This window comes from Mycetomoellerius zeteki, unplaced genomic scaffold, assembly GCF_001594055.1.
Source record: "Mycetomoellerius zeteki isolate Tzet28-1 unplaced genomic scaffold, Tzet1.0 scaffold72, whole genome shotgun sequence".
Taxonomy (NCBI): domain Eukaryota; kingdom Metazoa; phylum Arthropoda; class Insecta; order Hymenoptera; family Formicidae; genus Mycetomoellerius; species Mycetomoellerius zeteki.
This window is the reverse complement of record NW_017257742.1, coordinates 105,089-131,600: the sequence shown is the minus strand read 5'-3', so window position 1 is coordinate 131,600 and position 26,512 is coordinate 105,089. Positions and strand designations below refer to the sequence as shown.

At 33.4% G+C, this 26,512-nt stretch overlaps 1 protein-coding gene across 4 annotated transcripts; it reads left to right on the top strand.

Annotated features, from left to right (window-relative positions):
- On the top strand, positions 1-24,649 carry Lpin (phosphatidate phosphatase LPIN). Of its 4 annotated transcripts, XM_018458348.1 has the most exons (12): positions 1-302; positions 16,277-17,249; positions 18,050-19,039; positions 19,119-19,243; positions 19,339-19,547; positions 19,819-19,998; positions 20,425-20,949; positions 21,065-21,146; positions 21,215-21,488; positions 21,560-22,063; positions 22,175-22,278; positions 24,282-24,649. In XM_018458348.1, exons 2-12 carry the CDS (start codon positions 17,061-17,063, stop codon positions 24,430-24,432), a joined length of 3,333 nt encoding a protein of 1,110 aa, XP_018313850.1. In that variant the 5' UTR covers positions 1-302; positions 16,277-17,060; the 3' UTR covers positions 24,433-24,649. The 4 variants fall into 4 exon arrangements, with proteins under 4 accessions (XP_018313850.1, XP_018313849.1, XP_018313851.1 ...); XM_018458347.1 differs by lacking the exon at positions 1-302 and having other exon boundaries at positions 16,050-17,249; XM_018458349.1 differs by lacking the exons at positions 1-302; positions 24,282-24,649 and adding an exon at positions 23,052-23,128 and having other exon boundaries at positions 16,050-17,249.
- The last annotated feature ends 1,863 nt before the right edge of the window (positions 24,650-26,512 follow it).

Genomic DNA, 26,512 nt, shown 5'->3' with positions numbered 1-26,512 from the left:
TTTGTTTCAGTCGATCGTACAAGTCGGACGTGTTTACGCACCGCTCGTGCTCCTTCGCACGCAACGTCAGTCACACATATACGCACACATTTGCACATATATGTAGACCGATTCCACGACTGGTTCGTGGCGATATAAACCTCGGAGTCGCTTTTCCAATCAAGTGCAACCGCTCGAACACGTTGGACGCGTTTAAAATAAGCTCTCGCGAATCGCAGGGGTGTTCGTTCAAGCCTTTTCGCGCCACGTGCTGGTTGAGGAACGTTCATCCGTGTCACTTTTCGATACTTTTTTTCCTGGAGGTGAGTAACGTAACGTTTCGTCATCTTGCGAAAGATTATTGATTTGGTATAGATATAGCAGTGTCTGCTGTTTGCGGTATCCTAATTGTTTTTCTAATAAAGTTTAGAAGGTATCTCTCAGAATTAATCCTCTTTTAGTAAGGTGTTCCTTACAGAAATTCAATTTAAAACCAGCCAATTTCGTATTGAAAATTACTTACATCTTTCAGAATTAAGCTTCCTTGGTAAAGTGTCCCTTACAGAAATTCAATTTAATACCGGCTAATTTAATATTGGAAATTACTTTTTGAGTATTAAAAGCACTTAACAATGCTTTTAATACTCAAAGTAAGTGATTAATCATTATCTTTTAGAGTATATCTATTAAATTTCTATAAAAAGGATGTTGGATGCGACCCTTGGCTTCGTTTGTTTTATAATGCGTTGTTTAATGAAGGAAGAAGTTTCATGATAAGGTAAAGCGAAGTAATTTGGATAGGTTAACAAAAATTTTCAAATTGTTTAAAAATTGAGATTGCATACTGTATTCAATTGCATCAATAGTGCATGTTTGATTGAATATACTATGCGAATTCAAATCCAAATTATCCTATATATTATTTACTTCTTTTTACCCATTTTGTGTTATATTGATTAAATGGAAAATTAATAAAACAGCATCGGATCGGATCCAATTTTACTTTTCTAACTTTTTTTAAATTCATCTAGGAAGGTTAAGCAACAAAAAAAAATTAAAGTTTATAGTGTTTGAAATAATTTTATGCTCTTTTCTAGGTTTTTCGAAAAAAATAATGTAATAATTAAATTCTAATTAGCTTTAGTTTGTGTGAATGGGGTATAAATTGCGTAATAATAATAAGTTTTATTGTGTTTTATGGTTTCATCTTATATTTTATAATATCGAATATTATCGATAAAAAAAAATTTGTGAAATTCATTTGCATCATAATAATACTTCAGGGTATATTTAACTATTTATATAGTCATATCATTTTTGAATAATTCATATATCTACATATTTAATGCTAATTATTACCAGAGGCAAAGATCATTTATTAACTGTTTCCGAACCGGGAAGTTAGCAGGCAAATGTTAATCAACTCTAAAGATGAAGTGATTTATTCAAGAAATTATCGAGAAATTCTTCAAATAAACTCCAATCCTGAATTCTATACAAATGAAAAATCATTTGCATCATATTTTTGCTTATGTATTCACTTTAGACTTTTAAAAAATATTTCTCTTCACGTGAGCATGAATTCGATTAAAATCAATATTTATAATTAGCATTACGAAAAAACTTCTCTGTCAAATGTAGTGGATAAAATTAAACACTGTCAAAAATTTTCGAAATTTCAAAAGAGAGGTTCGTCAGAAGGAGTTATGTAAATGTCGCGAAATTATGCATATATCATACAGCTTGCCCATAGCTGATGTATGCAATTCATCGTGTCAATCTGCGAGCTTTGAGCTCGCGGAAGCTCGTCGTTCTCATTTCGATGGCACTCAAAGTACGCACTCGAAACTCGTTAACGCCAATGGAAAGCACATGAGTCAGTATGAGGGAAAACATGTTTATACTTTGCTACGTAATCATTGATGTTGACTATCCTGTTGATCATTTTAACGCATAATAGATTACGACGCAAGTGTAGCGAATTGTACACAATAGAAATGTGTTTACGAGTTTTTTTTTTGTATCCATATCAAGGTGTTACAATAATTGCTATTATATTCAACGATAAACACGAGCAAAATATTTTTTAACAGTTAAATACTTCGGAACTGAATCATCGAATATTCAAACACTTGGGAATTTTAATTTTCCTTGTTTATTATACATTCTGCAGTGGAAAATCTATTCGTTATGTTTGACTTGTTAAATTAATAAGAATTTATTAAATTAAGGTAAATTTATTAAATTATACATTGAAAAACATTTCTGATTGAAAATGGACGAATCAAAATTTTCTGGTTAAATTTATTAGACAATAATAAGATTGAAAGAATTAGAAGAAATTTATTAGAATTCTAGTTGAGATAACCGGAATTCTTGATACAATATTTCTGGTAAAATTTACTAAAATTCTTATTTTTACCAGAATAATTATATCTCAATCAGAATTCTTATAGTTACCTCAATTAGAATTCTAGTAGATTTAACCAGAAAATTCTAATTCGTCCATTTTCCACCAGAACTATTTAATCCAACCAGACCATTTTTCTTAGTACATTATTTAATATTTCAGTAAAATATTACGATAAATTGTATATTTCGTGGCCCGTAACTCTTTGATAACATTACACGAATCGTGTTCGATATGTTGATCGTAATGAGATTCACAGCACGCTAGGAAAAAATGAATATGTAGATGAAAAGCCTTTTATAAAATTTTCTTGCATGCACTCATTACATAATGCCTTCATTGCTTGCACGTGGTAGATGGCTTCGAGGTAACTATCTTCATGTTTCCTGCGCTTTGATCTTATTTCGGTAAAGAGCGCTGAATCAACAAAGCTCAAGGCTATCACGAGTGACATGCCTAACATTCTAAGAAATCTGGGTCACGAAAATATTTATTTTATTCAATCGAGACAAGTAAAAGATCGGTGTTTACGAAGGTACAAAGTTTTCTTCGTAAAAAATAGTATGGAGAACTGTTCAAAGTGAATTGATATTGTTTTTGCGGATGACGCAAAAATATGTATAATTTGATTAATCGTTTTACTGTTCGCTTAATTTTATGAACAAAGAATACAAAATTTTAATTCTTGAAATAAAGGAAACATAAAACAAAGAAAAAGAAGATAAGAGAGACTAAATATTCGAATAATGACAGTCTTGAAATTCATTCTCTGTTATTGGACGCTAAGGTTGCGGTTCACGCTCATTACTGCTGTTGGAATCATCTCATCCTTGTTCATTAAATGTTAAACAAGGACAAATGATGTTTGCGAGCGTTGTGGGTGTGAATAGGATTACAGTTTCAAAGTGTATATGTACAATATATACTATCATCGTTTAAAATAATCGTTACAAAGTTCAAGATATACTTTGTACTAAATTTTGAGAAGCATTTAGTGTCCAATTTAAAATAAGGTAAATATTCGCTGAATGTCTTGAAATTTATTCTTAGTTATTAAATACTAAATAAATTCAAGTATTCAAGTATTTCGAAATTTATAATATTTAGACACAACACACAATGACTAGCATAATAATATACACACTACTTTTCGATCTTTATCCCTAGAACCTTTTTAAAATATATTTACTTTATATTAATCGTTCAAAAAAGCCGTTTAAATTTCGAAATATTTGATATATCATTAAATTTTGAAGCACTTTTAGTATCTAATAGTTAAAAATGAATTTTAAGGTTTTGATATTATCGAACGTTTAACTTATTTTATTTTTTTCTTTTATTTTCTTCGAATTTTTATTTCAAGATATAAAATTTTGTATTCTTTGTTTGCGAAACTGATAATTTTCGGATGTTCTTACTGTAAAGACACTCGAAAATAAATGCCACATCACAATTGTGTGTTCAGTGCCAGGTCCATGGTCAAAGAAATTCACCTGGACGAAGGCCAGTCGCCATCGTCCCTGCCTCCGGATATTCTACTTTTGAAATCGTAGGTCGGTCGCACGCGAATCCATTTCGATCTCAAAACAGCGGATCACGAGACTGTTTTCTCTCGCTTCCGCGTTAGTGTACCGTGGGAGCACCAACAACACAAACTATTGACTATTAACGAGAAATAGTTTCAAAGTGTGTAAATGTGAGGTAAACTGTAGAATTAGATGAGGTATATAATTTGAAATCAACGTGAAACTCAATAACCTAGATTCATAGACGAGAAATATGTTGATTTGCTATTTGCAAATAAATCCATTTTCGCGTGACTTTGACATCATGTTATTAAAACGAGAATGTGAGGAACGGAGAGAAAAACTCATACCTTCAATTTTCTCAAGAAATGAAGCAACTGCACACTCGGTAATTATATTTAATTACCGAGTATTGTTAAACACGTGATTAACATCGACTGGATTTTCGCAATATTATCGTTAGAAAGCTACGTTATCGCTGTAATTTCGCGGACAAATCGGAAGCTAATTTTCCGCATTCGCTACGCACGCAACTTTATTATCATTTTCAAGATTTTCGCGAAAACCAGTCACGAAAGCAACAATTTAATCGTTTTTACGCTTATTGCGAATAGTGCAATTTTTAGCAGTGGGCACAGAGAAGTGTAGTTAACCGCTCGCGGCTATTTCACGATTAAATTACTTTCGCCGCTAATAGCCTCTCTGTCTTTCCCATGCGTGAGGCGATCGTGCGTGGATTGCAAATGCCACGTCGAGTAGAATTACATAACGTCATGCCACGTTACGAACAAATTGAGGAAATCGATGAATCGTTGAAAAAATCGAACTTGATCGTTGTTTGGAAAATTAGCCTGTCGAAAACCCGCTCTGTCTGCCGACGATAATCTCCCCGCGTGTAACGTACACGCGATACGAACGATGATTAATCGCGAGAGATACCGACGACACAGTTAATCACCGGTGCGTGCTTGTCGAGTGATTGCACGGGGCAACGGTCGATGGAATTAATTTCGCGATCTCGACGGAGGTATCTTAATTAAAGTCATGTTTTGCAACATGTTTTGCAACTGTATTGCATGCGATTGTGATCTACATGTTTAACGGATAATAACAAAGCCGTGAATTTTATGATCAGGAATTTCTAGTAACAGTTTACTTTACCGAAAGAATATTTTGAGTTTCAGGATCAAAGTCCGTAGATTGTTTAATGTAATTACTACTATTTTATAAGTAAGATTATTTAGGTTATTTGTATTAGCAAGACAAAGATATAAATGAATTCAACGTTTATTATGTCGATTTACGATTATACAAGTGGGACTTTGACCAGGTTTGAACAAACGATGATTCACAGTACGTCATAGATGAAAACGTTTATTTTTATCTTCCTCGTATTTGTCAGAAAAATTACGAAAAGTCATTCTTCTATGAAAATAACTTCCGGAAAAAGTTTTGCTTGTTAATTTTTTCTTGAATTCTAAAACAATGAATTTATCAAAATTGTTGTTATAAATTTATTCTGTTTATGTACCTTAATTTATAGATAATGTTACTTGTAATAACATTTATGATAAAACTCTATAATTGTTCGAAAATATCTCATTCAAGTGTCGATGATTTAAAAATGATTTGTTACAACGATGACTCACGTTAGTACATCAAAGATAAAAAGCACTTATTTTTATATCACGTGTTTGGCAGAAAAATTACAATATATCTCGCTCATTTTTCCATAAAAATCTCTCTCTTCCAAAAAGTCTGCTTTTTAATGTCCTTAATTTTTTTCTTGAATTTTAAAACAATAAATTTATAAAAATTGTTTTTATAAATTTATTCTGTTTACTCATCTTCGTTTATAAATAATGCTATTTCTATCATCATATTATCAGCATTGCAATAAATAATATTTATGATAAAACAACAACCAGAGTCATTTCAAAACAGCTCATTCAATATGATGGCGATTATTTAAGAATAATTTGTCACGTATGAGACTTCAAGGTTTCGCATTTTGGATGTCTTGCGAGAGTTTTGGCTGTTTGCCGATAGAAGGCTTCGGAAAATCATCGCAATATATTTGCAATTTAAGACAGACAAGATTATATAATAAAATTGTTGAGAGATAGGTCAATGCTCTGTAAGTAAAAGAAAATATCAGAGGATGCGGGCGGTATCAGCTGATACCGCAGCGAGTTAAAAGTTCGCGTGCTTCCGACAATTCGTTTAACGAGAACAATCGCTTGTCTTTACTATTTGGCTAGACATAATAGCGTATTAGGCGATCGTCCAAATATTTAAATTCACATTTCGTGAGGAGTGCAGATTAGGGTCAATTGGAATAACTGTGATGGCGGGGTAATTGCTTAGTTTTATGTATTAAAATTCAAAAAGACTTTATATTTTATATTATTCCATGTTCACGATGCATCGTTGAACCCCGATTGACCCTACATTTCTTTAATTGTACTTTTAATGTGTAATTACTCGCGTAGGTATAACAAACTACATGGCATAATTAGTGTTACAATTGTTATTTCATTATTTTACTTCGTTATCTTATGAACAGTGACGAATTTCAAGCCTAAGATACGTATTATATATTTTCGAATTCTTTATAAATAATAACATAATTTGCGTAAAATTTATATTTATATATGGTGTTGCTGAAATATATAAAAATTTAGCTAAATACTGAAAATATTTTTTTAGACCGCCAAAATAGTTATGTAGAAAACTCAAACATAATGAGTAGTGTTGCAAAAAATTTTGCTATTCTAACAATCAGCTTAAGCGTTTTACATAATTATTTTGATAATGTACAAAATTATTTTTGAATATATCTGGCTAAATTTTTAGATACTTCAGCAAAACAATGTTATTCAAGATATCTTTGAATTTGACACACATAGTAAAAACATTTTGCAAGTATCTTTTCTATCTAAATATCCGAGTGATTCACGAAATATCGATTTGGCTCGTTTTAAGAGCGATCGATATTAAACATTTGTTATTTGCGCGGCTATTAATAGAGGCTCAAGAGCCCCTTCCTTCATCGATGATAGAACGCAGACATTAACGAGATTTACATCTGTCACGTTGAAGCCACGAGTGGACAAGTAGACAGATATCACGTTGGAAGGTTCCAAATATATGTGTATACACACACACATACACACATATATATATATATATATACAATATCTCGCGAAAATATTTCGCTTTTTGAAACCAGTCCAACTGTTAAATTGATTCCATTATCTCTTTCTTTCGCAACTTACTCGTCTCTGTTTGCGCAATATTGAATATAATCTTCTTAGAAATGCACATTTACGGAGATATTTGCTCACATTCTAATCTCTGACGATATAAAAATAATATTTTAATTTTAATGTAATCTATAGAGTTTATACAAAGTATTAAAAAAAACCATTCAGTATTTATATGGTAAATAGTACCGTCACACTGAGCAAAAAAGCCTTAGTGAACGTAGATCAAAAGCTCAACCGTTTCTGTGATGTAAAATTGTAAATGATTTTATATATTAGTATCATAACTGACTTATTGTCTCCTCTATGTGTTGCATACGATGTGAAAAGAGAGAAATTGAGATAAGTAGCACTGATAGCCTATTTGGGAGAATTACAGGCCCAATGAGATGATCTCTCATAATGCTACCCAATTGTAATTTCGTAATGGCTGGTATCGTAATGGTTGATATCAACTTACAGACTCCCGGTGAAATTTTTCATTATAAAGCGTATATGGAAATTGAATTAGAACATTCGTAGTCTGTAAACACTGAGATAAATCTTCACATCACATATATGACACGTAGAAGCCAATAAGTATGCCATAATACTAATATATATATAAAACTGTTTATATCTCTTAGAAACAGTTGAACTTTCGACCTATATATATATATATATATATTCACTAAGATTTTTTACTCGGTGGGGTGTACTATTTACCAAATAAATGCTGAATGGTTTTTTTTAACACCTTATACATTTAATTATATGAAAGAAATAATGTGGTTAAATTATTACTCAATAATTACTCAATAAAAACAGCGAGAGTTGTAAAAAGTACTGCTATTCGTTGAGAACTTCTGAAACTTTCTTACTCGGTCAAAGAGGTAAATCTCTCTCGTTGAGAAGACAATCGCATGATAACTTTCATGACTCTCGAACGACAGCGAGACTTGGATTAAAATTTCAACCATCGAACGTTTCACACATTGTCATGTAATTTATATAAAGGAAGGATTTGCCCACAAATCAATTGCCTACAGTATCGTTTACATATATCATTTTTGCCGACAGTTTGCGCACAAAATTAAATGTCTACAGCTCAATTGCCTACATGTACTATTGCACATGCATTTTTGCACACAAATAAAAATTACAGAAATGAATTAAACAAATAAAAAGAAATTCTAATACGAAAATATCGAGGGTATAGTAGTTTTCAAATTACATACTATCTTTAACCAATTATAATTCAAAAACTATTGTAGCCTCGACATTTTTGTGTTAGGATTTTCGTCTCAAAATTACTTCAAGAATACGTTTTTAAGAGGAAATGCGATAGTTGTGAAATGCCCTGTATATCTAAATTTTTAAATACTTTATCGAAACTGTTTCTTTCGTGTAACACTCAAAATAAGTAATTTTTAGTGTTATATTATCCAGATATTAAATTCGATTTTTGAAAGGGAGCTAGTTTACTATTTTTAGTTTACATTTTTGAAGATTAAATTTCAATATCTTTAAAAAATAGCTTTAAATTAGAATAAAATGCAGTATAGAATCCTTGAGATCGGAGTAAATAACAAGCACTCGTTTATATATGCAAATGTCAAACGAGAAACGTTCTCGTTCCAGATGAACGCAATTTGAATTTTATACAAACTTGGTGACAAACTGAAAATCGCAAAGAGAGCGTAAATGTGTATTTTCGTAAAGGACGATGCAGATCTCTCGTAAAATAATTTTCAGGCTGCGAGCGCAAGTCAGTTCTGTCGTTACGTTTCACTCGCGTGTAAACCTTCTCTTTTACGCAAGCCCCAAGAAAGTAATCGACTTTATTGCGCTATTCGGGGCTCCTGCTTTCAATAAAGACTTCTCGCACTCGACTCCGAGAATCGAATTAAAAATCGTCACTGGCGATTATAATCATTTTTCTTCCTCATCACGTTGTTCTTATTGTTTGTTATACAAAAATTTTATCTGTGAACTTTAATATACTGATGTGCTGGATCTGAATGAAATTTTATCAAATAGAAATAATTGCTGTTTATTGCGAACGTGTGCAATAATTTCGTAACTATGACCGTGAGTTAAATCAGCTGGCAAAAATCGCGAAAAAAATAGTCGACTATAAGTGGGATGACTTAAATTAAATGAAATGCGAAAACAAACCGCTGTGCTACATAAAAATCAATCGATTGACGTTAGTTTATCAGCAAAACACGTAAAAAATAATAATTATTACGCAGCAAAAAATGTAAGCAATAATTTCATATGTTAATAGTTACTCGATGAATATTAAGACTTTCTTTTTCATTTACGACTTACCATACAACGATCTGTAAACATCTGGATCTGGATCGGCTGCATTGTCCGCGTCGTGAGAGGCCTTAACAATTGTGCCCAACAATTCTCCACACATACAGATATTCACACACGAACGCGAAAGCTGCACAAAAAAGAATAAACAGTACCGTTATTAAACCTTGACAATGTTAGGCTACATGCAACTTGCGTCGGCGGACAAAGTACAACATTCATGATTTTTGCATTGAGCGTACATCGCCGCCTACGCGTGGCTCGACAATCAGATAGCGGCCAAGTGAATACAAAATGCTTGCATTTTTACTCATATAATTCTTTAAGGATGCAATCATTTCTAAACATTAATTCATAGCAAACTGCAACGATAATTATAGCGATAATTTTTAAATAGTACATAGGTATCTAAAAATCTGAGTAATATTAATTTCAATATTTTTCTAAATTTCAATTTTTATTCAAACGGAGAATTTAAGGGCATCTACCACGAACGCTCGTTGTTTTTTTTTCGACGAAACTTATTTTACAATAAATACATTAAAAGTTACATAGATAAAATATAGACGTTTCGGCCTCGGATTAGCCCATCCTCAGTATATAAAGTCAAACTATAAAATTCACTAAATCAGAATATGAAGTCAAGAATATAAAATTTGTAAATACAATTATAAGTTATTTCTTTTGTCATTTTTACAATGTACAAACGCACTCTCGCTAAATTTATTAAATAAGTTTTCTTTAGTTTTGTTCTTAAATTTGGAATGTGTTCGGCGAGTTTAATTGTATTCCAATTCATTTCTGATAACTTATCCAAGATTGTGATTGATACACAGAATTTCCAAATTCTGTGTTTCAACAATCCTGAGAAGAAGATTAGTCTCGAATGTGAACGCATGTTTTACTAGCAATCTTGTTAATGTTGCACTTGTTAACGATGTACTGCCAATTTTTATTTATCTCTTTTTTTCTCTTTCTTTCTCTTGAAATCGATATCTTTAATAAATGACAGACAAATGAAAATTAATATTTTTCGTATAAAAAAATCATTGATCGAATAAAAAATTGTACGCTAAAATTTTTGGAGTATTCTTAACATAAGAATGTGCGTAATCTGAATACGAATTAATTCAAATTAGCTATGTTTAACATTTCGCTATTATGAATCTTTCAATATTTTTTCTGTAACGCGAATGGAATGTCTTTTATAATAATTATGACATAATTTAAATATTTCATAAAATTAGCTCAAGTCTTAATAATTTTTTGTTATTATTTATTATCATTATTCAATATGATTTTATGACAAGAATATATAATGTAAATACTTGTTAAAATCGGCTTAAAATATTATCTAATAATAATTAATAACATTATCTTTCAATATTTTTTTCTATTGTAAGAATGGAAGTGTTTTCAACATAGAATAAAATAATCTCTCAAAACAGAATTTAGAAAAGTAGTCCATGAAATGAGAACGTAAATACTTTGCTTAAAATAATCTGATGATAAAGATGAGCTCACAGCATTGCAGACGTTCGTTTCTGTATTTCCGATCTACTGTAATACAGATTTGCGCTATTTTTAATTATACCTAAGGTTTGTTCGCGTCTGTCAAACGCGTTGGAGTGAGTAGGAGCTATGGTAGGAGCATATTGGAACATGTTGGAGCATGCGACGCGTTCGTTTTGTATTTCCTTCAAGTAGGCCGTCATGCAGTCTGCTATGTCATTCATATCGGATCTGCGTGAAAAGAAAACGTGGCATCCTCGCATTTGTAGTACGGAAAGAAGCTGTCGTAGAATGAAATCATGCGATATCTATGTGCTGCCTCATGTATTTTCTAAATATATAATTCGACTTACGTGACTTCAGAATTAAAGTCCAACGATCAACGTTTCACGTAACGATCTAAGACTGATAAAATTACACACTACGTCGTCTTCGATCAGACAGAGATGACACACATCGCGCAATTAAAAAATCATATTTATCAGTGCTACAAATAACTCAAATTGGCTGCCTCCATTCTGATTAATAAAGATGAGAGATAAAGCCTATTTCTTTTTCAATTAAATTTCTTTACTGAACTGCATGCTTCATTTTTCTTCTTTTTTTTCTCCACATTGAGAAAAAGATGAACGCGATTAGAGATAAAAGAAAAATCTGGAAAAATTAAAAACTTTTTTTGACTATAAAGTTCAGTAAATTTTTACTTGACCCTGAAAGTTTTTTAACCGAATATTTTAATTTTTTGGGCATTTGACGACATATTATTGTTCCATTTTTTTGCATTCATCCAAAATATTTCTGCGTAAAGATTGCTGTAAGCAATCAAAATGTAGTACAATATTTAAATATAAAAAACCTATTTTTTCTTCCAAGAATAGTGAAAGAAGTTTAGCTAAAAAAGAACAGGCCTCATGTTTTCCAGAATAATTTCTTCGGCGGCCTCAATTAGCCAGTTTTTCAATTATTCAATGCAACGAAGCTCCAAAATTTCGATCGAACGACAAATATAAAATACCACGCAAAATAATATTTTGTTGCTCCAGCTAGACTTATAACTGTTTTTTGTATCTGATAGAAAATTATGTATCATACGCATAGAATTTATAGCACAAATCTAAATACTATCTCGGTCATCTATATGATTAGATACAATACATATCTAATATCACAATACTTGCTAAAAATTTATCTATTCCAGCTATTTTTTGTACTTAAATAATTTTCGCTGTAACTGTAAGATCACTTTTTTGAGTGACATACTATGTACTTTTTTTTATAAATCTTTCACACAATTTTGCCTCCTCTCTTTCAGTGAGAGCGAGACTGAAAAGAATAATTGACAATCGTGCTTAATGCAAAGCTTTGTGTCCACGATACTACACAGAAAGATTGATTTGACTGAAATATCTAAAAATCCAGCTAGATACGGATTTAAAAATAATTGTGTTGGACCATCAAGATAATTATATAGATTGTAGGACATTCAAACTGCAGGTTGCTAGAAATCAATACTTTTTGCAGCATTGTTCATCATGCTTAAATTTCCTAATTACAATATTTTGACGACCCCAACAAAATTATTTTCAAATATAAGGCTCTAGCTAAATTTTAAGATACTCTAGCAAAATAATTCTTTCCCTCGAAACAATTTCTAGCATCGTGGACGCAAGGCTTAATATCGAGGATAATATTCGGTTGCTTTAAAAAGGCTTTCGTGTCTTTAATAACTTATTCGAACGAGAGCGACTCGTTGAGCAAGACTAAAATATCTCACGATTACATCGATCGTCGCTACTTCCGCTTGATTATTTCTTGACTTCTGTCCGATGAGATTGCTTTCGGGCACGACCGAAATAACTTATGATCTTACCTAATGGCCATTAATGGCGCAAGCTGCCCGGTTCGAGCGTTAGGTTTCTTTGAACCTCGCCTTGCCGTTACCGGGCTTCGCTGAATACGTCACGTCGTCGGCCTTCGTCATTTCGCTCGATGTCTCTACGCGAAAACAAACGATTATAACGAGATTTTCGCGACCGCAGGGCAAACGTTCGATCCGATCCGATGAAACGAACGGCAGTAATGGCACAATAGCGAAAGTCGTTGACGATTGTCTCGTTCAAATTGATCGACTGTGAAATTCGCTGATTTTTCATATGACTGAAGTTGCCGCTTTAGTGCCGGATCTACAATGGCACGTTTACACCGTGCGCTTAGTCCGCGACTTATACGATAGGTGTCTTTGTTTAACCTACAAGATAAACAAGGACATCTATTGTATAGACCGCGGCCTAAATACACGGTGTAAACGTAGTCTATAGGACCGATATTCATAGTCAGTTCTTATGCCTGATTTATGCTTCGGTTTTAACCCTAAAATCCTAAAATTCAGCCAATGAAATACAGATTTCCGTTAGGACCAATTAAGACTGGTAGCCCTATTGGCTGAATTTTAAGATTTTAGGATTAAGACCGAAGCATAAACCAAGCATTATATTCAAGATCGTCTTAAGTTCAGTCTTGAGTCACGAACCAATCAGAGAGCCGCATTAGCGTATTGAGACATTACTTAAGGCTGGAATCAGATTAGGCATTGAAGATTGAGATTGAAGATTGACCAATCGAAACGAAAGAAGTTAAAATTTCTTTGTCAAATTTATTGGTCAAATTTCAATCTTCAATCTTCAACCTCAATCTTCAATGCGTAGTCTGATTCCGGCCTAAGAATTTGATCAATTACAGTCGAATTCGAGGGGAATAATCGACTATGATTCGTCTATTTCTTAAGGCTTAAGGCTTAGAACTCTATTGGGTGCTTTCCATTTGATGACACAAGTCGACACAAATGTCATTCTATCTTTGTCACTCCCTGACTGTCAAGAAGGATAGAACGACGCTTGTGTCGACTTGTGTCATTATAGGTGCGTTTAGGGAGACGCTATTAGCGCTATTTGTGTCATTCTATCCTTGTTTTACGTCTAATAAACAACGAAGATAGAAAGTTTGTTCGCGTTGCAATCTCCAACATGTTCCTACCATAGCTCCTACTCACTCTATCAAGTGTGTTGGAGTGAGTAGAAGCTATTGTAGGAGCATATTGGAACATGTTGGAGCATGCGACGCGAACAAACCTAGAATGACAGAAGTAGCGCTATTAGCGTCTCCCCGAACGCACCACAAATGTAAAGCACCCATTGTAGATCCAGGGTAAGTCGCCGCGCGGCAACTTCGCGCCGTTCCAGCCCTAAAGCAGCGTCTACAATAAAGCGGGGAGCACAGACTCTTGCACAACGCATAAGGCATAAGAAATTCAACCAATCAGATTTCTTCATTTCATGGGAAGGAAAGAAACGAAGGACTTTGATTGATCCATTTTCTTATGCATTACGTGTTATGCGTTGTGCAAGAGTCTGTGCTCCCCGCTTAACCCCGGATCTACAATAGAGTTTTAAACCTTAAGCTATAAGAAATGGACGAATCACAGTCGATTATTCTCCTCGAATTAGACTGTAATTGGTCAATTTCTTACGACTTAAGACTTAAAACACTTATTGTAAATCCGGAATAAAGCAATAAACCCTAAGCTGTAAGAAATCGACCAATCACAATCGAATGCGAGGAGAATAATTAATTATGGTTAGTTAACTTAATTTTTACTTTTTTAAGGCTTACCTATATTGCTTTATTATAGACACAACATAAAAATTTGTTGCTGGAAGATATGTAATGACTATAATTATTTATTTTGAATTGTTCAGTGCTTTTAATGTTCAAAGGAAGTAATTAATTACTACTTTTCAGTATTAATTCTTTGAAGCTGATAACAAAATTTGTTTTTGACGTTGGATCTATAAGACCCATTTAAGACCATGAGTTTTTAAGACAATTTTAAAATGCTAATACAGTTTTGTGGTTGGCATTTTAAGATTGTCTTAAAAACTCATGACTATGTAACTGTCGCTTTAACGCTGGTGTTTACAGATCGATATTCATAATTAGATTTTATATATTTAAGACCATCTTAAGTCTCAAGATGGTCTTAAATATAAGATCCAACTATTGTTGCGTTTCATTATTCACTGTCAGTACTGGCAGCATTGCACATGCCATTCCAAAATATATCGCAGTAAACTTCCAATATACTTTTGCGTTTATATGACGTCATAAATTTTTGCGTCACTTCCTATTTTTATTACTGCGACTGGCGAGGTCAGGTAATCGCAGTAAAAAGATGGCGAAATTCAACGAAATGGGAAATCAGGAAAAAATTTGTTTTTTAGATGTCGAAACGAATAATATGTCAAAAAGTTATAACATATTAATGAATAAAGTAGATGCAGAAAAAGCACGCAAAGATATGAATATAATTAATAATTCCAAATTTTATCAAAATTTAAAAAATTATTTATTTCTACACAATCCTACCAAGTACTACTAAATCCGTTTCGTTATGCAACGTTGTAACGTCATAAAAGTACTATTAGTAATTTCAAAACGCTTCTGCAGTACTACTTTATGACGTCATATTGTCAGTACTGACAGTGAATAACGAAACGCAGCCTATGTCTACAATCTTGAGATGTCATGAGCCAATCAGAGGACTGTATTAGCATCTCAATACATTACTTAAGACAGTCTCAAAATAAGTCTGAATTATGAATACCACCTTCAGTCAGTTTTATATTTAAGATCATCTTATATATATATATATATATATAAGTACAGTCAAAGAATTAGCATCTAAAATATCAATTAAGACGGTCTTAAAATAAGAAAAGACTATAAATATTTTAATAATAATTATTTAAATTGTAGACATAACATAAAGAAAATTGTATTATTTGATAATTTTGAAAAGAGATTTATAATTGAATGATTCCAGTAATAAACTTCAGATTAAGGAAGTTAAATTGGCTAGTATTAAATTGGATTTCTATAAGGTACTGTGATAGATGGCTTTTTTTCCGAGATCGTAGCTAATTTTTTACAAGATTAAAATCCAAATCCCTGCTAAATCTCGTTACGAAATTCAGCCGCTTTCGTTCCGAGCGACGTTTTTTTTTTTTGTGCGAGATCAAGAATCGACAGGCGGAGATAATCTCGAGGTAGCGCGAAGCGACGAAAAACCTCGATTCGACGTACTCGGGGTACGTCGGAAATCGCCTCGTCAATGGCGGACACCAGGCCGCTCATCGCGGTCGAGACGAGAAACAATCGATTGCCGTGCACACGCACACGGGCAAGCGCACAGGTGGGCATAATGTCACGTTTCTTTGTTCCAGGCGATCCTGCGTGCCGTGCCGTGCGCTGGGCGCGTTCGAAACGCGCGCTAACGTCGCCGGCTGATCACGTGGTACATCGCCGTATCGACCGCCGGCGCGGCCGCCGCACCGATTGGTCCAGCTGGGACACGTGACCGCGCGCAACGTCAGTTCGGACTACCGTCTGCTGGCGGTGTCACTGGTGTCAGGTCTACTTTTGTCAACGCACATTCAACGGGGGAACAAAGGATCTTCGCGGAGAGAAAGACTGTCCTCCGCTCTTCGAGCCGCTAATTCGTCGGCAACGCGTCCATTCGTCTTTTTTCGACTCGCGTCGAGTTTGCCAGGATTGTCTCCGCTTGTACTCCGCGTCGCGCCACTGTATCCTGGACGCGGTCGATCAGGATTCGTGGACAACGTCACGGTACTGAAGAGTGCGTCCGTGATACGCGGCGAGACAGGTGTCTTGACAGCTCGCCGTCGCTGTGACAGCGTCGTTGGCGACTCGCGAAACGCGAGTTCAGTGACGGTGTCATCGAGTACGAAGGAATCGGACGAAGAATCGACGAGTCGTCACGACTCCGGATAGATTCACCGAGCGATAATAATTTCGCGAACTCTTTGCGCTTCTAGTTCTTTCTCTCTCGCACGCAGGAGACGTTCCGACTGAAGACTGCCGCGAATATCTACGGTTTCCTTTCACCGCGCCGCGAATTTCGAACAACATTTAGCTAAATTCGTGTCGCTCTCCTTCTCGTTCCCACGTCGGTCGTATTCCGCGACCTGTGGTGCGCCGGCTTAGGACATGTACAGCATGAACTATATCGCCAAGATCATCAGCAATTTCCGTCTCTTCTACAACGAGATCAATGCCGCGACGCTCACCGGCGCGATCGATGTCATCGTCATCGAGCAACCGGACGGCTCCTTCACGTGCTCGCCCTTCCATGTCCGCTTCGGCAAACTCGGCGTACTCCGTTCCAGAGCGAAAGTGGTAAGTCCTCGCGTTTGCGTCTATTATCGACAATTTATCTCTATGCAAATGAGTACGATAATAAACGATTAGAGGCTGACCTCCGTTGCGTCGTTTGAAAAGAATTAGTCTATCAATTAGTTTTATTGTATCAATTTTTTGAATAATTATTGAAATATTTGATTATGATATTTATTAACATTATTTCTTACTTAATGGAATATTTTTAAAATATAATTTGCTGCGTGTAACAATTTGTTATTAAAAAATAATTATTTTGTTTTTATTAACATATTTTTATCACTTGTGTTTTTAAGACTGCTTTTTTTAAAAAAAATCTTATGTATTTCGCTCTTGAAGAAAATACTTTAATTTTTATTTTATTAAAATAAGAAATAAATATATTAAAAAATTACATTTTTTATATGTAATTGTTTTATATATGCCGTTTAAAAAGAATTATTGTATCAATTTTTTGGGGGTAATTAAAATATATAATTATAATAGTTATTATAGTATTATTTCTTATAATTAAATATTTGTTTAAATGTATTATAATTTACTGCATGTAATAATCTGTTATTAAAAACTAATTTTTTTGTTTTTATTAAAATATTTTTATTACTTGTGTATTTTTTAATAGATTGCTTTTTTAAAGAAAATACGTATTTTGCTCTTGAAAGAAATATTTTTATTTTTGTTACATTAAAAAATGTATTTTGTATAAAAAAAGTTATATTTTTATATTTATAAAGATATATATTATATATGATTCGAGAGATTGCAACCTGCTGTGTATTATACTAGAAATGTTTTCACAGGTGGACATTGAGATAAATGGAGAACCCAGGGAAATTCACATGAAACTTGGAGATTCCGGCGAAGCGTTCTTTGTAGAAGAAGTTAGCTCAAATGGATCTCCGACGGACACCGAAATCCCACCGCATTTGGCCTGTTCGCCCATACCCGATAATTGTTTCCCGCCGCCGAAATTTAATCTGTTGTCAGATTTGCCTCAGGAGCAGAGAGAGAAGATTCTCATAGACTCAGTTCTTTCCATAGAGCGAGAAAAATGGGAGCAGATGTCCGCCTTGCCGCCTGATCAACGGGAGAAGTTTCTAATTGAACAATTCTCAGATCTTCCCGCGGAACATCGTGAGAAATGGCTTCAGATTGCTTCATTGACTGTAGAAGAGCGAGACGAGATGTTCAAGGAAAGCTTCGGCACCATATCTCCAGAGCAGAAGCAGCAGATGATCAGGGAACAGTATTCTGCTTTGAAGACAGAGGACAAAGAGAAATTGTTCAAGGAGAATTTTCCAGAGCTTTCGATCGAGCAGAGACAAAATTTCGAGAGAGCTTTATTGAGCGACTGGAAGGAGAAAGAAGAAAAATGGGAGGAGAAACACGACAAGAACGACGACGAGGAGATATTTGATATGGATGCTATTAGTGATGAACAGCCGAAATCAATGATTTCTTGCCCGAAATCTTTCGTGGCTGTTACGTCGTCCGAAAGAATTCGTAAGATAAGCGTGGTGAAAAATGATTTTAGGCCGATTACGGATGATCCTCAAAGCAATAATAAAGAAAAATCTAGTGACGATTCAAACTCTTCTTCGGGCAAGAAGAATTTGAAGGAAGAGAACGTTGATGAGAACAAGAGTAACAATTCGACTAAAAGGAAACGCAAGAGGAAGAGTATTATGAAGAAGAAAGGCTCGCAAAGGAAAACCAGCAATGGCAATATCAGTCAGACAGAATTAAGTGAGACTGATGCAGTTTTTACCGAGGAATCAATTAGCGAAACGGTAAGTGATATTATTTTAATGAGCATTGTATTTTTTACTGTTATATTTTGGCACACTTATTGATTGAAAAATATTTAAGGGCCCCTCTCCAATGGTAGAGGAGGAAAAGAATACCATTGCGGAATCAGCGACATCCTCTCAAGATACAATTGAGAAACGACCTGAAACCGATTTCCACTTCTTCAGTGACTCAGAAGTTACCAAGTATGTAATTTATATTTCTTATTTATTAATTATTAATATATTAATGTGTATGTATATTAGCTGTATTTATTAATGTGCTGTAATATGTTCAAAAGAAATAAGGACTCCAGACCAAGTTCGCCTGTTCAATCGGATACGGAATTTGAAGTACGTAAAATTACGCAAGAGGGTAGCGAGAGGGAAGATGACAAGGGTCATCAGCAGAGTTGGAGATGGGGTGAACTGCCCAGTCCACCTCCGGAACCGGCGCACATGTCGCATAGGAATTCGTTGAGTTCTTTGGCAACTGCTAGTCAGCCAAGTAGTTAGTATATGATTTCATTATTTCTGTTTATAGTCAACATGTCAAACTATATACTGTTCATGATTAACATCTCGTTGTACGGTTTTAAATGGAAAACGCTACTATTATCGATCGTTCATATTTCGAGAAACTAATATGCCTGAGTCTGATACACAAAATTATAACAAGTCAATGTTGTAAAATTCTTAATCTTTTTTTTCCACGAAAAGAAACTAACTCGAATGCTTCATCACTAACTGTTTGCTAACCATTCGCTTTTTTAATGGCACAGAAGATGCACAACGATCTATGCTCAGTGGCATGTTCTCCTTTATGAAGAAGACTTCTCGCGTAAGACACAATCCGGAATCTGAAGGAATTTATCTTAGCGATCTTAATGCCGACGAACTGGACCCCGAAGTTGCGGCTTTGTACTTTCCCTCCTCGCATCGAGGCCCGACAATGGTTAAAGGTATATGGTAAACTGGCTTTTGCTTCTGCACGTTAAATGCATGGTGCGTCGAAACTAACACGTCAGTAAATAGTAAATACATTTCTTCTGATTTTTGTATCATAGTTACAGTTAAATAAAACGCATTTTTTAATTTTTTAAAATTCTTATTTTTCAGAAATAAAATATCCTTGAAGTATATTTAACATAAATATTTTAAATAATTTTTTTATAAGACTGTCTTTTTGCTTTTTGGGAGAGATAATAAAAGAATTGATTTTCAACTTTTTGGTATAACAAGTAAAGATAAATAACTAATAAAGTTGTATGATGTGTAAAGTTTAATTTTCATTGTTTTACTTATTTAAATTCGATTGTGTTTTATTTTATAATATTGTTCTTCTACATTTTGCGTAAGAAAATATAATATGTATTTTATTATGTTAGATGGAAAAATGGTGGATGAAGAGGATACAGAATCGGGTAATGGACCGAGTTTACCTCAGAGTCCCAACAGTGTTGAGGGAGCTATTGGTGGACCAAAGTCTTTGGATAGCGACTTCGAGGAACCAAAGCATCCTATATTCGATAATAGCATAGAAATAAATCTGTCTCTGTGCGGTGGTTTGGACAGTGAAAATGGACCGTCCAAGGAAGCTTTTAATGAAAACTTACTGCACTTTGAGGACGTCTGTACCGACCCGAAACTATACGAGAATCCGAATCTGGTCGTGAAAATCAACGGGAAATTCTACAATTGGACTACAGCTTGTCGGATAGTGTTGACCTATGTTGTTTTCCAAAGACACTTACCGCAGAACGTAATCGAAAATCTGTACATGTCGTTGCCGGTGCATGAAGATAAAAAGCGACAGAGCAGCGATAAGTCCGAGAGTCGTAGTGGATACAGTTCATGGTTTTCTTGGAGGCGTTCCACGCAACCTCCTAAAAAACCGCAGGATACTAATCAAAGTAAGATTCTTAAACTTTTGATTTTAACAAAAACTTCATATCTTACAAATACAATAGTTATATTTATTTTAAAATTAAATTATACTAAAATATGACTTCTCTTTATTTATTGCAGACGACGAAATTGCTGTGCAGACACCTGATCAATCTGTAGAAGTTAAAACTATGATAAACGATGAATTATCTTCGGCTAACAGGTAAATCTCTCGAGCTTCTTTTTTATATTTGATTTTTTACATTCTTTAATTTTATTACATTTTTCCAGGGAAATAAAGACTGAGCAAAACACAGATTCGTCAAGCTCAACGGAGATAATGGAAATAATCTCTTGTACGAGATTGCCAACTGCATCGAATGAAACTACACTCACAGAGACTGAGAAAACGCGTGAGAGAGAAGGCGAAGGATACAGCGGCGGTGAGGATTCTGACAGTAATCACAACGAACCAACGGGTATTAAGATACCTGTGGAAAGAAGACCGTATTACGAATCCACGGAAAAGTATCGTAAAACTCTGAGACTGTCGTCCGAACAGATAGTAAGTATTTTCACGTATTTCTCACAATTGCATAAAGTATGAAAAACGATTGAGTTTTAATTTCTTTACAGGCAAGTCTTGATCTGAAGGACGGCGCTAATGAAGTAGTCTTTAGCGTAACCACCGCTTACCAGGGTACGAAACGTTGCAAATGTCATATCTATAAGTGGAAGTGGGATGATAAAATCGTTATTTCTGATATCGATGGCACTATTACGAAATCTGATGTGCTGGGTCACATCCTACCAATAGTAGGCAAGGACTGGGCTCAATCCGGGGTTGCTCAACTATTTACGAAGATCAAAAATAACGGCTACAAACTACTATACCTCTCAGCGAGAGCAATCGGCCAGGCTGGAGGAACTCGGGAATATCTGAGGAACTTGAGACAAGGGGATCTGACGCTACCAGAAGGCCCGTTACTTTTGAATCCTACGAGTTTGATCCTGGCATTTCATCGCGAGGTGATAGAAAAGAAACCGGAAGAATTCAAGATATCCTGTCTGAAAGATATTCAGGCGTTATTCCCTGAAGGGTCCGAGCCATTTTACGCTGGCTATGGAAATCGCATAAATGTATGAATAATAAATTCTATTTATCGATTAATTAACTTGAAATGAATGATAAATTTTTTGTAAAAAATGTATTGGTAAATGTACTATGTAGAAAATATTTTATATGTACAGGACGTGTGGGCGTATCGAGCAGTAGGTATTCCTATAATGCGGATCTTTACCATAAATCATCGAGGAGAATTGAAGCACGAATTGACACAGACATTCCAATCTTCGTGAGTATTATGTCATATTATTGTATCGTTTATTAAACTAATATTTTTTTTCTATGGAGGAATATATAACAGCAGACTAAAGATATATGTCTATTTGATTGTTGTTTTACATGATAATAACTTAATCACTATTTTATTTTTTTATACTTTTAACACACATGATGTCTTTTTGTGTTTTACAGCATTTCTTCTTATTAATTATGCGATTCTTTAAATGCTATACTTTGTGCTATACTTTGTATTAAGTCTATGGCACGCGATACATTTTTTTCTTGTTGGATTGCTTGTCTTTAAATAAATTACTAGAATTACATCACACAGAATGTAGAATTTCTAATAATTTCTAGTAATTTACTAAAACGCAAGCAATTCAACAGTAAAAAATGTCGTGTACCGTAAGTTTTAGTCTCGAGCAATGTAAGTATACTAATCTTAAAGCAGTCGTATTATTTCCAGATGGGATATGCAACTAATAGCAGCTAATTACAGTTTATATTGTATCGCTATATAGCATTTAATATTATTGCTTGTCGTAATTAATTTTTGTGTTTAATATTTACTAATTTTTATGTTTAATACTTACTGACGGCTTTTATGGTCAAGATTATTTCTTTTAAATATACTAATGGTTTAAAATTGTTAACAAACTGGATGCCACCTTTCCTACTAAACTGAAAGGATTTGAGCGTCAAAAATGAAGTTATTGGTTGAAAAAAAATAGAAATACAAATTTTCAGAGGGTGTTGATAGGTCGGATATTTCTGTGATTACAGTTATGCGCGTCAGTGCAATATCGTCAATGACGTGTCCCCGCCACAACCTATGCCAAACGTCTACTGATAGCACAACCATAAATTTTTTAATAAATTATTGATTAAATTAATTATATTGAAGTATTATATATTAATGTGCCAATGGCATATCCGACATTAATACATTGTTGAATTATGGTTGGAATATTGCCATACATAATTGCGCTACATTTGGTGATAATTGACATAGTACAAAATTAAAATACATATATTTTATATATGCTGTGAGAACACTGAGAACACACGAGTGATATAACAAACAATCAGGGAGAAACTCATTTTCAATTATAAATATTTAAATTGCATATGTTAAATGTAATCACGATTCGATATGCTTATATTTTGGAACATATTTGGTTGTGCGCGACAACTTCTATCTTCTTATGATTTATAGGGTAAGCACTTGTTTTGTACACATTTGTTTTTTTATCATCGCTTGGTATGCTTTTATTTCTAGCCATCCTAACATCTCGTCATTGGGGATACATTTTCCACTTGTTTCAGACAGCAATGAGGAAGGGATAGTATTAATGTAATTTGTCACTAATTAACTGTTTTTAGACATTGTTGTGAATGTATAAGTGAAGGAAATGTTCATCGCGCCTGTTAAATTCATTTTATCTTTTATTTGCTTATCGCTCATAATTTTTCAACCAAGCACTTCATGATCGCTCTTGCATAAACTGATTCTGCCATTCAAACATTAATGATATTAATGATTCTTATAAAATAATTATAACTAATAACTTGTAAACTGTATGTAAATATACTCTCATTTATATCGATTTTTTTTCTATAATTGATCATAATTTATACGATTACGATTTTCATGTCCGTGTGGTTTTTCTATTCACAATTTATTATATGTTTATTATATGTTTCTCATCAATCTAATCTGGATTTCTTATGTTATATGAACTTTATATTCTAATCCAATTTACTTAATGTGTATGTATACATATACACATATATTGCTACAAATTTATTTCATACATTGACAGAATATGTTAAAAAGATTGAGATTGATAAAATTCATTATGTTTCTTTATCGTTCACATATGAATTAATTTTATATAAACGAGTTATAATAGATGGCAATTAAACATTCATTTTTCAGCCATACTAATGGCACAAGGATACGAACTTGTTTTGATGTGTGCTCTGCAATTTTTGTTTATTCTCTGATTACAGATATTCAAATATGAGCTTCATCGTCGATCAAGTATTTCCAGCTTGGCGAGAAGATGCAACCGATGAATTCAGTAATTTTGCGTACTGGCGGGATCCGATACCTGAAGTACCGAAACTCGAGGAGCTTTACACTCAAGCTCTAATTATCTAAGAAACTGTCTTTGTTCTATAACTGTCATTTGCTTGGACTACGGACGATGATTATCATATTTAACTTTTATACTCTGTGCGTTGATCGTAGTGACTTTGACTAGTGTGATTGTCTAATCTAATACATCAGGAAAAGTTAATGTGAGCATTTAACGCTTTTTTTATATATTGGATTTGTTATTTAGATATTAAATAATTATTTGTGAAAAGATCCAGAAGAGAGATCGCTTATATATGTATAAACATTATATATAATATATATATATATGTTATATATAAAATTCCAATATTTAATTTTTATATATATATGTACATGTTTGTATCATTTATATATAAGAATAGGTTAATGAGAACAAGTTTTATTACATATATGTGATCTCTCCTCGAAAAATAAATTTCATCGAGATACACGTTAAAACATTCCAGCTTCGTTATATTAAAATAACGAAAGTTCTTTGCGTGAAATGAATTCTTTGCGATGAACCAGATACATTTTACAGTCTCAATCGAATTTAATCACACTAGCCAATGTACACAACGTGCCTAGAAACTAGATACACTACAGCTGCGTGCTTTACAGTGTAACCGAACTGCGAGTCATATTGTATACGCACTTCAGGAGTCTGCAATCTGTTCTAAATGACATTTTTTGTTAGAGTCGGCGTAGAATATACTTTTTGGGAATTGTTAATTAAGAGTTTCTTAATCTTTGTCTAGCGCGAATCGTTCATGTATTTGTGGCTCCTGCTAGAGAACCTCGCTTGTTGCTGCACACGTGCAAGTTTTATACGAGCATATAATTGTCCGCGTATATGTCGTCAATTTTCTACATTGAAATGCGTTGGAATTTCTCTTAGTAATCGATAGTAAGATATTCTTTTAGGACGTAAGAATAGGCAGGCGGATAATTAAGTGTTTACCGCTTACGTTCCCTATTTTTAGATAGTTATAATTTCAGAGAGCTATAATTTATTTTTGTATAAGATCTCGATTAAGTTAGCGTGCTGTGAAATTGCCATATCCTCAAAATGATATTATCATTTACATTGTGATATTCTGATCAAAGTAGGGATTATGAAATAGATAACGCGTATAAACGTGGATTTCTTTTGAAAATTTGCGTTAAAGTAGTCATATATAAAGTACGAATCTATTCTATATTCCATAATTTGTACATGATTTAATTTTTATTTAATTATTCTCTTCTCAATAATGGTTGTCCTTTAATCAAATACATTCTACCAGCTTTTGCTCTTTCATATGTTACCTAAAATAGTTTTAACGTATAGATTAAATTATCATCATTGTTTTAGTTTGGTTAACACCATGTAAAAATAATGTTGACGGATTCACTCCTTGTCCTTCTCGAGTCATGTAATTGAAGTAACAAAAGTACAACTATATCCAACCAAAGAGGATAGAGTTATATTCTCTCACAATAGATTATATCTTTTATTACGCGATAATGTATTCATTATAGGACAGTGAGACAGGAAAATTGCAAAACAAAGCACGAATAATTTTTAAAATATTTTGATTTAGACAAATGTAATGGCACAGAATGACAGAGGAATTTGTGACAAAAAATAATACTGTATATATTTTGTATTGTTAATTTAGAACAGACTTTAAATTAATTTATATGATGTAATATGTAATGTTACACTGTAAATTTATAATTGTTTAATATTATTTTGTAGTATTTATCTATTTTGTTAAAAGCATTATTCTTGGTACAAATATATTTAGACAAAGTTTGTTTATGATTTCTTTATTACTTTTTATAATTTGTTTATATGTTGTCATATAATCATTCTTCGTAATAATAAAAAGAATTTTTCATTTTCTAATAAGTGAAACTAGGATTGAACAAATTGGAAATAATATTATAAGACACATCTTTCTATTGAATAATCTAATTTTTACAAAAATGGGGATAATGCATAAAAATTAATACGGAATAATATTAAAATTTATGTTACACAAGATGACATATATGTCTATTAAATTTTATGTGTAGTAATAGTATCACACATTACCTGTAAGATGATCTCATCGTAATGCAACCTGTTTTTAGTTTA